The following is a 14,869-nucleotide window of genomic DNA, read 5'->3' as shown; positions in this document are numbered from 1 at the left end:
TATCAAGGCGCTCTTGTTAGCGGTTTTGTAAACATTCCGGTCTACTTTAACAAATTAGTGAACAATTTTCTAAACCACTCGATAGATTTTTTAAAAAAAATTACGATTCTTCGCGTAATTCAAACTGAGAATTATTCAGCCACTTCTTCACTTTCAGACCCATTGCTGATGCTATCTGCCATACACTGTTCTACGAGCGGAGATGATTCTAGAAAGTTAGGCGGAAGTTTATTCTAATCAATTCACGACTGGAAATAGCCCATTGCAGTACAGTGCCCAACAATAAAAAAAATCAGCACATGATACCCTTCCCTTATAACCAGAAACTCATTTTGTGCTAGGCAACCACTGTCTCGTGTGACTGTAACAGTACTGGATTATTACGCCCACTTCAGGTTAAAATAGAAAATATTTATCTGTTCAAAATAATGATTTAAAAAACACGGAAACGTCTTAAAAGACTGGTTTTGCCCAAATTTTTTCTCGCTGCCCCCAAAAATCCGAGTTGCCCAAAATTTGGCAGCCCCCCTCACCCCCCCCCCCCCGGCCCGTACGCCTATGCAAACAAGCTATAGGAATGCTGATATACATTTACTGGTTTATAACTGGGCTTTTTAAAAACATATTATTATATGGCTACAGTAGTAGGTGCACTCTGATTGGCTGTTTTCTTGTAATGACCGGGCAATACTCGCTTGGTGTCCAAGGCATATACAATGGTGTTTCACTTGATAGTAGACATCCTTATGGACATCCATATTATGGTCAATTGACAGCTGTCAGAAACAGCATTCGCCGACCAGTCTCACCTAACTGTATCGCGGGATCAAGTGTACAACTAATTGAGGTGACATGTTTCTTTAAAGTTATCTGCTGACCAGTTGTTGGTTTTCATTTAGCCAGTTCCAGGCATTCACATAGTAGAGCAACCTCGTCCCCAGGGTCTTCTCGCTTTCCAATATGCCGCCGCCATACCGGAAGAGGCTAGTTTTAATCGATCGCAGGCTCAGGTACATAATGAAAGGCCGTGTAATGAAAAATTGAGCGTTTTCACTCACGTGGCCAGCATCTACACAAATTTATTGGAACAAAAGAAAGCGTTTGCATAACAAAAGAGTTCATCTCCCACAGGACTGGTTTGGGACACCAACGTGGCCACCGTTTCATTGTTTTGGGATACCGATATGGCCGCCGTGACGTCATGTGAAAACACTCTATAGCTGTCGTCGTCTGTTCAGTCATTACAGGAAAATATCAGACCTTGGCCTTCATGTATTGACCCCACTATTGCTCATTCAAAACATCAAGGTCTAGGTCTGAGGTTTCCCTGTAATGACCTCACTCTCGGTTAATAAGTAGTATATAATAAATCAAATCCATTTCAGTACAAGATAGAGGGTGGCTTACAACCTTATCCCCATGGATTTTCTGTTCGAAAATAGGAGGAAAAAAACCCTGGGAACGAGATTGTTATCTTTTTGTTTACAGGTAGATGGGCCTATAAACAGGGGAGGCTTTTTCCTATCCTAGCAAACTACAACAACAAAAACAAAAACAAACATACCATGGGACGTCTATTCTACAAAAATTGGTTGAGGAGCCCTGTACAGGCCATAACAAACAACACTTGATGGTGAATTCTAATCAGGTGATGAGATATGCACAAGATTCATTGCATGATAATAGAAAAACAAACACCAAAACAAACAAAATTTCCAAATATACAAAAGTAATCAGCTTTAATTTACATAGACATACACGACATTGAGTTACGGTACCAATGTTACCTTGCTATGTTTATTCTAAAAGGGCAGCTATTTGCATACCAGCGTATTTCACGCTTTTCACTACCAGCAAAAACAATCACCTGTTAATTTGACTGTTCAATAATAAATTCTAAATAATTATGTCAAGAATCTTACTATGTAAAATCTTGTTTATCCTTTTTACGTTCAGCTATTAAAATTAGAAGAGAAATCTTTCATGCTACTAGAGTGTATGTGCGGTAATGAAAGGAAGAGACATCACGTATCATAAACGGGTTTTTTTGGTGCCTGATATAAGCTTGTTTTGCTTTATTATTTCATTAATTTTGTTCCTAATGGTGAAAATCACACTTACATTCTTTTAATAAAGACAATACTTGCAGAAAAGATTAAACTTTTACTCAATGTTTGATTTGTCTATTTATTTAAAGACCGAAACAACTGAATCAAATTCTAAATCTCCCTTATCATTGGCCTGAATGGACTTTGTCCCATCTAACTTCCTTGTCAAGGCATCTTTTACAGAACCATACACCATTCTCTTCTTAACAGGACATTCGTCACTTATCCTACGATAAAAAATAATGGGAAAAAAGGAAGAAAATTTTCAAGATAGGGGCCATCAACCTCATAGTAATAATTATTAGCATACCGTAAACTGCCGCTTATAAGCCCATCCGCTTATAAGCCCCCCCCCCCCCACCCCCGGTTATAGGCCCACCTACATGCAAACAAAAAAATACATCCGATTATAAGCCCATCCGGATATAAGCCCCCTCCCGTTTATAAGCCCACCCAAAACCCTTACGAACTTTTATAAGTCCAGGGCTTATAAGTCGCAGTTTACGGTATACCAAACTAAATTTAAAAAAATATTGTTTGTTCGGACAGACCTGGAGATCCTTGTAGACACATAACTGGACTTAATAAACAAATCTAATTAGTCTCAAAGGGGCCAAGCAAAGATTTTAACAGCAGAAGGGAGGGAGTTCACCTCAGATATAAAGTTTGTATGTGGGGTGGAGAAAGGGTATTTGGGGTAAGAAGAAGGATGGGAGGGGAGGGGAGGGGGGATCCAAAGGATATCCCCAACAGATTCATTTGTGCATACTTTAAGCTGTCTCAATTCCTTACAAGGCAATTTGAATCCTAGATAAAGGACAAAAATGACTACTTCACCCTTTGAAAATCCGAATTAAGCTGTTTACTACCATTAACTACTTGGGCCCCCGTGAAGCATTGCCTGATGGGCGTAATGCATTTATTAGCTACCCTCACAAGGAGTCCATCATCAGTCCGGATGTTCTAATTGGGTTCAAACATGACAGGTTTCACCATTAATCATTCAGAGTTTGAAGGGCCTTAGATGAATGTTCAAGTACAAAGTAGGTGACTGTTTGGCGGCTTGAAGCATCTGACCTAATTTGTGTTTGCTAAACAAAACATTCATTGCAAGTATTGTTCGACGTGAAAAAAATGTTCTGCTGCTATATAAAGCTCCAGAGAATAATTCTGTTTCTGAATGAGAAATACTCCTGAAAATGAGGAAAAATTCTCTTGCTCACTAGAACAACAAATTGAAGCTGACAGCCGCTAACTGACGCACACGTCTCATCTCTAGCAAATAGAAGGGTTTCCTTGTGTCGCCGATTTGTCTTTGATATCGCTAGCAATCACAATAACCTAATATCATTCCTCATTCCCAAATCTGAAACAAGAACTGTCTCTTATAATTTAAGATCTGGTAGTGAAAGAACAATAAACAAATTAAGAAGAACCAAGAGAGCCGACAAAATGTTTTACATTTAGATATTCTTAAACTAACAAGTACAATTGTACACTCATAGCATAGTTATGTTGTATTTTTTAGATTTTATAAATATCAGCTGTTCAAATGTTCAGTATTTTTTAACTGCAAGAAAGTCACTCCAATGTCTTTTTATAATGTGCTGCGCACCTCCCCATGCTCCCTCAAGAAGAGGGTTGGGTGATGACGGTAGACTGCAAAACGTAATTTGGAATATTGACTAGACATCAACTCGCTTTGTTAATCAAACAGGCACCTAGTTCTGATGGATCAGAATCAAAAGTATATTTGTTTTCAGTACTTGGAAACAATATAAAAAAGGCCTTTAAAAGCAATATTGGAAAATAATATACTTTGAACGAAAAAAAAAAAAGCAAATCATATTGCATTGGACTATATATTTTCATGGTTCGATACTATCGCATTATTTGCTAGTCCCCGTAAAATAAATATCTTGCCAAAAACTGAAGAGCTATTTATTTTCTTCTGGTTCGGTTGAAGAAGATTTTCCTAACACTTCCTAAGACTTTTTATTTTTTGTGACATTGCGTGTGAAGACTCACAAGACCAGAGAGATGATTGCCAGGAACATCAGAACCTTGATCGCCCCTGGAAGTTGACAAATATTGTAATATATGAAGTTGTTTGCCTCGCTTGTCAGTCGCATAGTTGGTTTGTTCACCCCCGAGAGAAACCTCTGCAGCAAACCATCTGTGCTTCTCGTTGTGCATGCGCCAGATTGTTAATTCGTTACCACAGAGATAATGGTGTATACTTCATTACCTGACAGAAATACAATGCTGTCAAAAATATTTCTGAGATTTAATTGTTCATCCAATGTAACTTTTTCTCGCTGTTTTGATGATATTCTCATGACAAAAGACTATATGAGAAATATTCTACTTGCAACTTAACACTTTACTATCATGAGCTCTTACAGCAAAGTATTTACAACATGATACAATGCCTCAGACTGAAGAAGATCTGATTATAGAACAGTTAAGTGCTTTGAAAGCTTTCTGAACTGCATCACTTCTCTAGCAGGAGAAAGTGTGCTCCATTTTGCACAGCGAATCAGTTAACAAAAAAAAGAATTTGGAGGTGTCTAAAGATCATACACAACAGAAAACAACAGACAGCTCATTGCAGAGGTTTCCCTCCAGGGCAAAAGCAAACGGCTAACAAGACATAAACCCTGCGAGCAGAGTTTTCTTTCTGGCATGGCTTTGTAGCATTTACAAAGTCATTGATTCATATCGTAAAAAAGAAAATATGAACAAATTCCTGTGGTATTAACTTACCACGAAATCACACCCATTTTGTTCTCAACTCTTTCACCTTTCCTAAACCAGAAGTCAAACACGATAAAACAAGGATCATCAGTGGTCAACTTCCCCTTCATTCCTTCAAATGTTGTCTTTGACTCTTCAGGTGTTTTCTCCTGATATGGTCCCACGGCATCTCTATCATCCACGGTATCCTTCAGCACAATTTGGGTTCCCCCAGCATTAAGTGCGCAGCGGAAGTACGCAACTTTCTTTTGTTTTTTGAAGTCAGTACTGTAATAATCAACCACTTCATCACTGATTTGAATACCAGACATAGACTGCAAAAGAATATTGTCCCATCTTAACAAACCAATAATAATAATAATAATAATAATAATAATCTTTATTGAGATAACTTTTTCATCATTATAAAATATGGTTTTCAAAAAGGATTTCCTAAAATTAACGAAGATGTTAAAAAGCTAAAAATAATATGTAAAAACTATTAAAATGTACAAGACATTTACTCCACATTCATTTAAATTATAAATTTAAAAAGATTATGCTTAAAAATATTTACATTCACAGATTGTCCGATTGCCTGGCTAACAGTAAGAAGGTTTAAATCCTGGATGGCATGAAATGCAGTCCGTTGTTTGCTCCAATTCCTTCTGACACTTGGAAGTATGAAATTTAGCTTACATGTAGTTCTGGTAGTATAATTATGTTGTTCTTGCCGTCTTATGAAGTTCATATCATGCTCAACAAGTCCAATTAAAACTTATACACATAAATACATGTCTTCTCTGAAAACGCCTTTTGTAGTTTCATGTGACTTTTGATGACCTTTGTCATCTGTCCTCACTCACGTAGTATACGTGTATGAACTGTGAATCGCTATTTCAAGTTCCCATTAACCCATTCGCCCCTGAACCGCCTGTAACCCCCCGTGCGGATCAACTTTCTTTCTTACCTTTGTGACGTCATCAGTTTTAACGGTCAAGGACAACTTTGTCTGCTGACTTGTGCGGAGTGAAGAGATCTTTCAAACCATACCAGAATGAGCACAATTCAGTCAAGGACACCGGAAAATCATGTAACATTGACCTGAAAATCTCCATGAAAATCTTGTTCCATTGCTCACCTACCTTTCCTTTCACCTAATCCTAAGATCCTAAAAGCTTTCCTAAAAACTATTCCCACCAAAAAGAAGCCTACTAAATGCCCAGTAAGAGAAAAAAAAAATGAGGCAAGAAATTTTGCTTTCTGAGCATGCCCGAACTTCACAAGCTGATATTTTGCATCTGGATCAGAAGGCCGTGAAGTGTACGACCTGTAAACCGGTTTGTGGTAAGGTTTAGCTCTTTATAGCACGTCAGTGACCAGAAAACCACTCGACTAGCTTCAAAACGCGTTCTTCGGCAAAATCTCCAGGAGCGAATGGGTTAATTTTATTTATATACACTCCTTCCTTTTTGATGTTTAATTTCAAATAATATAAGGTTCAAAAAGTCAAAGCAGAAGCCCAGGAATGACTTAACTGGCTTGAGTATGACAAAACAGTAAGAAAACATTCCCCAGAACATGCTGTTTCACGCACATGGAAATCTCCACTGCAGTTGAAGGAATGGCTTTGCCTGGCCATGGATCTTAATTTCCAAAATGATCAAACCAATGATGCATACAAACCTATAATTCATGATACTGTAATGCGGTTAAATTCTCATCTCAACCACCTTTTATAGCCTCGATGGGGAGCAAGGGATGGCGCAATGGTGAGAGCGCTCGCCTTCAACCAACGTGGCCCAGGTTCAAATCCCAGCGTCGACGCCATATGTGGGTTGAGTTTGTTGTTGGTTCTCTCCTTTGCTCCAAGAGGTTTTTCTATGGGAACTCCGGTTTTCCTCTCTCCTCAAAAACCAACATTTCCAAATTCCAGTTCGACCAGGAATCAGGCAGACGAAGAACTACTTTGTTGATGTGCTACCTCCAAATCATTATTTTTATTTTTATTTTTTTTATTTAATACATCTTGCCTGGAATACACTGCCTCCATTTGTATCTACATGAATAAGCCAGTGCACGTTCATAGAAGAAGCCTGCACTTTCACTTAAGACACATGAACAGCCATGCAGTTGTGCCATGCTCGTGACATTAAAATCGCTCATATTCTTCTGCTTTCACATTTTGAACCTTGAATTATCCAAGTTTTAACCCTTTACGTGCCAAGAGTGACCAACACCGATTTTCTCCTTACAATATTGATTTAAAGTCAAAAGAAAAAATCATGAGAAGTATTAAAATGATCACCAATAAGACAATACTTTGATCTTTTATCAAATTCTCTTAAAATAAAACTGAGGGAAATGTATAGAGTGTGGAGAATTGGTATGTTGATATTGTGGCTTAAAGGGTTAAAGAGCAAAACAGGAACTTGAAATAGCGACTTGTAGTTTGTACATGTGTAGTATGTGGGTAAGGACAGATGTCCAAACTTCTGGGGTTTGTTTACAACATAGGTCATCAAAAGTCACGTGAAACCACATGTGAAACGTGACACTTAAAAGGCGAATTGTCAGGGAATCAATCTCCGGTTAAAAAACCTCATCATTCAATTAAATCATATAATTTACTCAGCAATCATCTAACATTTTCTTTGCTTGAAAACAAGCAATATATTTTTTATTTGTTTGATCTTCTTTTTGCAGCATTGTAATAGGGTATTGTTTAAAACATAAAACATTAAAGAACCTTACCATGTTGAAATGAATTTACTGCTACACTTGGTATATGCACTACCTGATAGGACATAATGGAACAGAAGTTAATAATGTTGTTTACGTTCCTTTCTGGGATTTGCACTGGATTCTTTAAAAGATAATCCAGTCACATATTATTTATAAGGTTATGACAGCAAAACATCTTGGTGTTATTACAGATGACTAATACTGTCTTCAGGCCTTGAAAAATGTAAAAAAGAATGCAATATGCTTTAAATTATTCTGGTACAAGGTTTTTGTCCACTGAATATTAAACTTACTCAATTTCCTAGTGGATTCCGTCTTAAACTACCAGACAGTTAACCCCACTAACACCCTCATTTTACACTTTAAGTCCCAAAAGTGACCAAAACCAATTTCTCCTTACAACGTCAAGGATACACAATTAAGAGCAAAGGTTAGGAGAATAAAATAAAAAAATGATAAATGAAAGGAAACTGATTTAATATTTTGTCAAATTCTCGCAACTTATCCTTCGAGGAGATATATGGAGATCAGTGTGAAGAATTTATATGTGGATATTGGAGCTTAGAGTGTCAATGTCCATCAGGACATCTTACATTGGGTACACACAATCTAATACTATCAAAACCAACCTCAGTCTGAGAGATTTCTTGTTCATGCACCATCCAATTAAAATTTCCTTCTGTTCTTAACAACAGACTTCATTAAAATACCACTCAGCAACAATATTTCTGGTCTATTATGCCCCAGTAGATCACAGACTGTCCAAGCATCCAGATTTTGTCACGATTCTCCCAATTTTTTTTGAAAATCCTGAATCCCAACCAACATATGATCGAGATGGGAAAAAATCCTGATTTGGACATTTGTTCTGATATTTTCAAATGAATTCTTATGATACTCATACAAGAACACCTAACAAAGTATTGATGTCCAGAAAACTTAAAAGGGACAGTGTCCCAATTGTGCATACGTGTGTTTTTTCTTCAAAAGACAATAGAACTGTCATATTGACTCAACAAGATTTCCTTCCGGACCGCACTGCTGACGGAGATTTGTTGTTTACATTCTTAAGTCTTATTTTGGACTTTCGAAGAAGTTTTTTGTCTTATTTAAAATTTGGCTTGCGGCATGAAGACTCATCGCGATTTTGTCACTAGCAGGGCCGCCTAGCGACCCGAAAATCTCATTTCACTTGCTTTAAAAACACCTTTTCTAATGTGAAACTCGTGTCAGAAGTCAATTGATCCAAGTCCAGTAATATTTGCCTGATTTGCTTGTGTTCTAGCCTAAAATGTTTGCAAGATATAAATAAAAATGCAATCTCAACACAATGAATTATCGCAAAGGTTAGTCAAAAATTATATGATGTTTTCATTGCACTAGTTTTTCTAAACATGTAGTGCCTGTTTGTTTGATTTTGTTGGCCGTAGGGAGGTTCATTTAAAAGTTTACTGACGCGTCGTTGCAAAACATTCTGCTTCACGAAGCTTAATTCCACAAGATCATCTCAGTCACATCCATGTCTCAATGGTTTCTCTCTTTACAGCCTCTATTGTTGCTGTTTCATTTCTGCATATTCCTTTCACAATTATCTGAGCTTGTATGGAATTTGGCAGAAGAAATAAGCCTTCAATCGGCACCAAAACACTTCCCATCTTTTGGTCCTCTGGCCAACGGCAATAAAAGTAATGCCAAAAAATCCCGATTTTGTCCAAATCAAAACTCAACTGAACAATATATCATTGATCTGTAATCCTGAGAAGTTTTAGTGTAGTATCAAACTCGGCCAAGCGCGATGCTAACAGATTTTTTGAGGTTCTCTAACTATCCTTGCATCTTTTGATTTAGCGACACCCTGTCCAAAAATCAAAGTTTGGTGCATGCACAGTAACGGGATACTGTTCCTTTAAAAACCGCAAGAAATATAAATTAAAATTGAGCACTTGTATGCGACGGTAAAGGATGTTTTGCGTTAGAGAAGACTCATCAAGAAAAGGGCATTATTGTAACTTAAAACTGTTTTTGATTGTTTCTTGTATTAAAAAAGGTTCTCTGAGATGTTAGGCAGCAGGGCACAGTCGCATTCACAGCCGGTCAATTTGCCCAGTGCCTGGCTCTTAATGAAACCCCTGCTCACAACAAACAATAACAATGCAAAACCCGTGGAAACTTGAACTGTACATCTTCAGTGACTAAAATTGTCATCTAATTTTGAGAGTATAAAGTGACTTGACCACTATTTCCTGTATTGGCAAATTTCATCGCATCTTTGCTCCCTGAAATACCTCAAGACATTGCTTTTATCCCATCAATAACCTAGAGCGCATGCAAAGATGGAAGGTATCCTGAATAAGGTTCATTGGTTTAAACAGAGTTCCAAATCTCAATAAACCACTATGAATTCAGCTGTTACATACAACAAAAATTTAACTATATTGCAAGGTTCGTTTTGAAGTTGTTTCAAAGAATACCTAAGTGGAACTCTTGCACTGCAGGGCTGTGCTCTAGTTAGCAGTGTCTCATGGCCCCTGAAAAGTTCCTTTTTCCCTTTGGGAGGGGGAGAGTTCTTAGTTGTTGCATTTTAACGATTATATGCTGGGTACCCTGGAAAGTACAGTTGTTCAGAGTCTGCTTAAATTGTTCCAAATCCTGTTCAGGGCTTGGGCGCCCAGCAATAATTATTCTTCTCGAAGTACGTACAGGCTTGCAAAGACCAACTTATTCAGGATTATTAACCTTGCAAACTACGTGGTCTAATTTTGACAAGGGCAAAAGGCGGCAAAACTCTCGTGTTAGGTGGGTGTTCATTTGAAGAGTGGGTTTTTATCAGATCAATACAAGCACACATCGGAAACCAATACAATCGCAACAGCCGTAGGACAACAAGAATCCTATTACGTGAATCGAAGATTGACTTGAAAATTGAACTGTTGGTTCGACAATAGTGTGTTAAGAAAGGCCCACCTAAATCCCCAACTTCTATTAACCACTTCAACTGTTTTCAACTTAAAATGGATCTCTTACTGCCACATTCAACGACAATTTTGTCGGGATTCATTCGATTAAAAGAGGGGAAGGCGACTTTTGATGACTTTGATCAAAGTGGGCCCTCATACCACTGGCAAAGATGACAATGAAATTAAACAACTCACATTTCCCCGTCCAGAAAGATAAACTTTGTGGAAATCAGGGCCCCTTTCTTTCTAAACAGTGTTGAAACGCGTGTAGCATTGTGTCGAATACGCCCAGCTACAAAATCATGCATGGGGATTATATATTGAGCGGGTGTTGTTTCCATCGGCTCTCAAATCTTTGCCAACGAACTATCGAATAATAAGTATACTACTACTACTCAGGGTGCAACAAAACAAATTCCAATAAACTTTTACCTGTTGAAAATTATGCTTGAAGCAGGATCTTCCCTTCGCAGTCGTACTGAAAGCGTTATGAGTTAAGGAAAGGAGTGGAATTACACGTTGACCATATATGGCCAACAATCCCTGCTGTCTCTATCAGGCCATATAAGGGTAGGTTTTTTGACTGTCCATCATCTTGCGCAAAAGGACACTGCGTTGCCCTTGGATGTACACGCGCGTGTCCACGCGCAATGGATAAGAGCCCGGGATATAATCATCTCATATCCCACAAGCGCGAGTGGAATAATTGTTTTTATTAAAAACGCCCAAAAAATATTGAGAATTCTTTCCGACTGTATTTGTAAAAACAACCGATTTTCAACTTGTACAGTTTATACCCTAACCCTATCCAATAATTCAGTTTTTATAAAAAGATATATATATATTCATATACCCTGACCCCACGTAAGAGGAAGGAGACTGAAAACCCGGGTTTACATGACTAGCATTATGGACAAGGCTTAGTAACCACCCATAACTACTTTACACGCTGGTCACTAGGCTTTTGTACATTATGCTTTTGCTTCCCCACTAAAATGCTCCACCTTAATTCTCCATTTTTCCCACTAAAAGGCTCGGTCGCCCCAAAAAAGTCACTAAAATGCTCGGATAACGCTCATTATACAAACGGTTTTTTAAATTAACTTTAAAGTTTACACTTACAAAAACGTGCAAGTGTTGCAAGTAACAACGACAACGTGTACACGTTCATAAATCCAGCCAAAAGAAACAGCTGTATTAGGTTTTTTTGTGAATTTTGAGTTTTAGTCCTCATTTTCTTTAAGAAAGCAGGAGCTCATGGGGCACGGGCTCCTGAAAAAAGTTAATTTCTATTTTATTTTCTCGGAAAAAATTAATTTTCCGGGGAAAATGCCACTAAAATGCTCGAATAATGCTCAATGCTTTTGCCTCACTAAAATGCTCCAAAAATTGCTAGCATAATGTACAAAAGCCTACTGGTCACACAACAAAAGTTTCTGTATTTGGGTTACCGCTGTTTTTCTTGTGGGTGCTTTAAGAACTACCGTCGACTCCCAAAAATACTCGAACGACCCTACCTCGCTATTAAACTCGCATCAAAATCGATTTCCTTCATAGATTTAATGTAATTTTACCCTCGGTAACTCGAAAGTTTTGTTTCCAGTCCCTTCAGATCGGTTCATGATCGACCATGCCTTTTATTAGGCGGGTGACAAGTAAAAAATGGTGTACTGCAGTCCAAAACATTGAATTTAATATTAATATATCGTGTATTCTTTATCTTTACTTTTTTGTCAGTTCAGTTCAAATACAGTCTCTAGCCCTGTATATTATTCAAGCTTTGTTTCTAAAAATTTCCCCTCCTAAAAAGAAAAAAAGAAGGCCTGATCGCAGGTTAAACTTGAAGTGAAGTGTGCATGATGGCTTGCATTCGTTCTTCATCCCATTTCCCTAATTTCGTTTTTTTGCTTCGACCTGCCGATAACTCGAACTTTTTTCGACTTCCCTTGAAGGTTCTATTTACCGGCAGTCGACTGTGGAAATCGGGGAGATCAGTGCAGCGTGTGAAACATGGAAACTGACGGAAAGGCATTATTGCGGTCGACATGATATTATATTTCTTAGGGCGGGAGAGGGGGAACTGCATACTTTCTCTGCCTTCATAAACAACGTAAAACCGCGCACCAAGTTTTGCAAGCACTTTGCTTGATCAGTCCTTGCAGCTGGCTCTATTTTTGACAACACCAATACTTCGGAGAAAAAAAGTGTTTGGACGCTTTTGCGACCTGATATACAGCAAAACCTGCGTATAAAAACCAACTGTTTTGAAGTCTGGAAAAAAGGTTCTTGTATTTTGCGGTACTTTTTAGCAATTTAGACAAAGTAGGTTCTTAATTAGGTTCTTAATTTCTATGAATGATGTATAGTTGTTGCATGACTACCAGAAAAATAAAGAAACTTGAGTTTGGTCCTTGAATATAGAGTATTTATTCACAACTTTACATTGCAAACCTCCTTTATGCAAAACCCATGAAGTCTCGACTAGTAATGCATGGTTCAACTTAGACCTGTTACCATACCTCCTGGGCATACTCCGGGGATTTGCAAGTTTTTTTTGTTTCTTGGTGGTCTATTCCCCACCCCTGAGCGCGCAAAAAGAGACACTTTCCCACCCCCGAGCTCCTGATCGACCTTATATACGTCTTTTTTGGGTACATCTTTTTGAGATCAATAATTGACTTCCTTAACGAGACATTTTCATAACTTTTATAAACGTTTTCTAGAGTTTATTTAGAGAAGGATGATACGTGTATAATGTGGGTAAGGCATGTATAATAAACTTGAAAACGAAAAAGCGCGAAGAAAAAACTCCCAAGGGCCTCCTTGGTATGATCGAACACTTCATAAGAACACTGGACTGAATCTCTGTTTATCTATATATATTAAAAGTCTAGTATACAGTCTATTTATGTTGTTTTTTATTAAACAAGCCTGAAGAAATATTTTTCGTTTCTTAAACAAAAAAAAAAAAAGAAAAAAAGAAAAAAGAATCATTCGAGTACTTATCAAACCCACATTCGTTTGAAATTTTGAAACATACCTTCAAATACAGACTTTAATCTTGACAGGTTATTGCTTTCCAACTACTCTTCGACAAATTCCTGCGTTTTCCCTTAAAATTATGTAGTCTTGAAGTCCGCAGCCATCATGCAAACCGCGCAAGAGATGACATGTACTTCGCAAAATCAAAGAGAAGTTGTTTTTGATTTGCCCCACCCCCGTACCTCCGGGACAGGACCGCTTTAAGCAATTCCCCACCCCCGGGCCCGAAAATCTGGACTTGTCCCGGAGGTTGCCCGGGGGAATGGTGACAGGTCAAACTGAACCACGCATAAATGAATCTCGCTCGAAACTCATGCCCTTTTCGCCCTAGTAGATATTTACACTATTGATATAATAGTAAATGAATCTAGCTAGAACGTCATGACCTTGTAACTAAAGAAATTTCAAGAAACTTTTCTGATGATGCTTACTACCAAATCCTCCCTTCGTAATCCTGCTTCATGTGGTAAGGCAAGGTGAAACGCGAGCAAAAGGTATTAAATGGAATGGATGGAATCGCACTATATATGGCCAATAATCCCACAGGAAACCCAAGCTGATTTAGCACACAATAGAGCCAGGCGCCCATCCTGATAGAGCCTATTGCAATAGTTTGTTTTCGGAAAATTTTGCTCACAGGAACTGAAAGAGCATACTGGCCGTTTTTATGCTAGAGACGTTAAAGTCGTCTGTATAAAAACGGTAAATAAGGCAGACGACTTTAACGTCTTCTGTTAAGTGCGTCCGAACGACGCACTTAACAGACGACTTTAACGTCTCAGACGTTAAATCCGTCCAGACGACTTTAACGTCTCTAGCATAAAAACGGTCATTAAAATTAAGTTTACCAGTAAATTTTCGGTTGCTTCTGTAGGTACCAATGCACGGATTACTGACAACAAAAGAAACGATACAACCAAACAATGACCCAGGAGAAATCTGTTGTTTGGTCCCTTTGATTCTTTTGTGATGACGGTACCTGCAAAAGATCCAAATTCTCAGCCGTATACATGTATCTCAAAAGTAGCGATTTCAGCGGCCACTAGAAATTAGAAGGATCAGGAGCCCATTATTTATGGGCTCCTGGAAGGATTTGTTAGCCTGCGAAAACAGCCATATCTCTTCGTCCCCGGCCGTTAAGGAGGTTTTAGCATGTTCTATGTTTTCAGATAGTAGAGATAACGCGAAAGTGAAAGGCACGCGAAAATATAAGCTCCTTATTTTCGTCGGAGAATTCCCTTTACGACAATCAGTTACTAAATCATCAAAATAAGAATTAAT

At 38.1% G+C, this 14,869-nt stretch overlaps 1 protein-coding gene across 1 annotated transcript; it reads right to left on the bottom strand.

The window, feature by feature from the left end:
• Window positions 1-1,712: 1,712 nt before the first annotated feature.
• LOC140948277 (uncharacterized) lies at window positions 1,713-11,089 on the bottom strand. The gene is made up of 4 exons (XM_073397507.1): window positions 10,979-11,089; window positions 7,599-7,641; window positions 4,875-5,179; window positions 1,713-2,335 (listed from the first exon to the last, which is right to left on the bottom strand). The coding sequence occupies exons 2-4, from the start codon at window positions 7,599-7,601 to the stop codon at window positions 2,188-2,190; spliced, it is 456 nt and encodes a 151-aa protein (XP_073253608.1). The 5' UTR covers window positions 7,602-7,641; window positions 10,979-11,089; the 3' UTR covers window positions 1,713-2,187.
• Between the last annotated feature and the right edge of the window lie 3,780 nt (window positions 11,090-14,869).

Source organism: Porites lutea, chromosome 9 (assembly GCF_958299795.1).
Source record: "Porites lutea chromosome 9, jaPorLute2.1, whole genome shotgun sequence".
Taxonomy (NCBI): Eukaryota; Metazoa; Cnidaria; class Anthozoa; order Scleractinia; family Poritidae; genus Porites; species Porites lutea.
This window is presented reverse-complemented; position numbering and strand designations above follow the sequence as displayed.

Excerpts from the sequence above, each read along its gene's own strand:
- LOC140948277 (XM_073397507.1), bottom strand. Across the intron at positions 2,336-4,874 it reads AAAATGGGTGTGATTTCGTG|GATAAGTGACGAATGTCCTG; the intron begins GTAAGTTAATAC and ends TTTTTATCGTAG.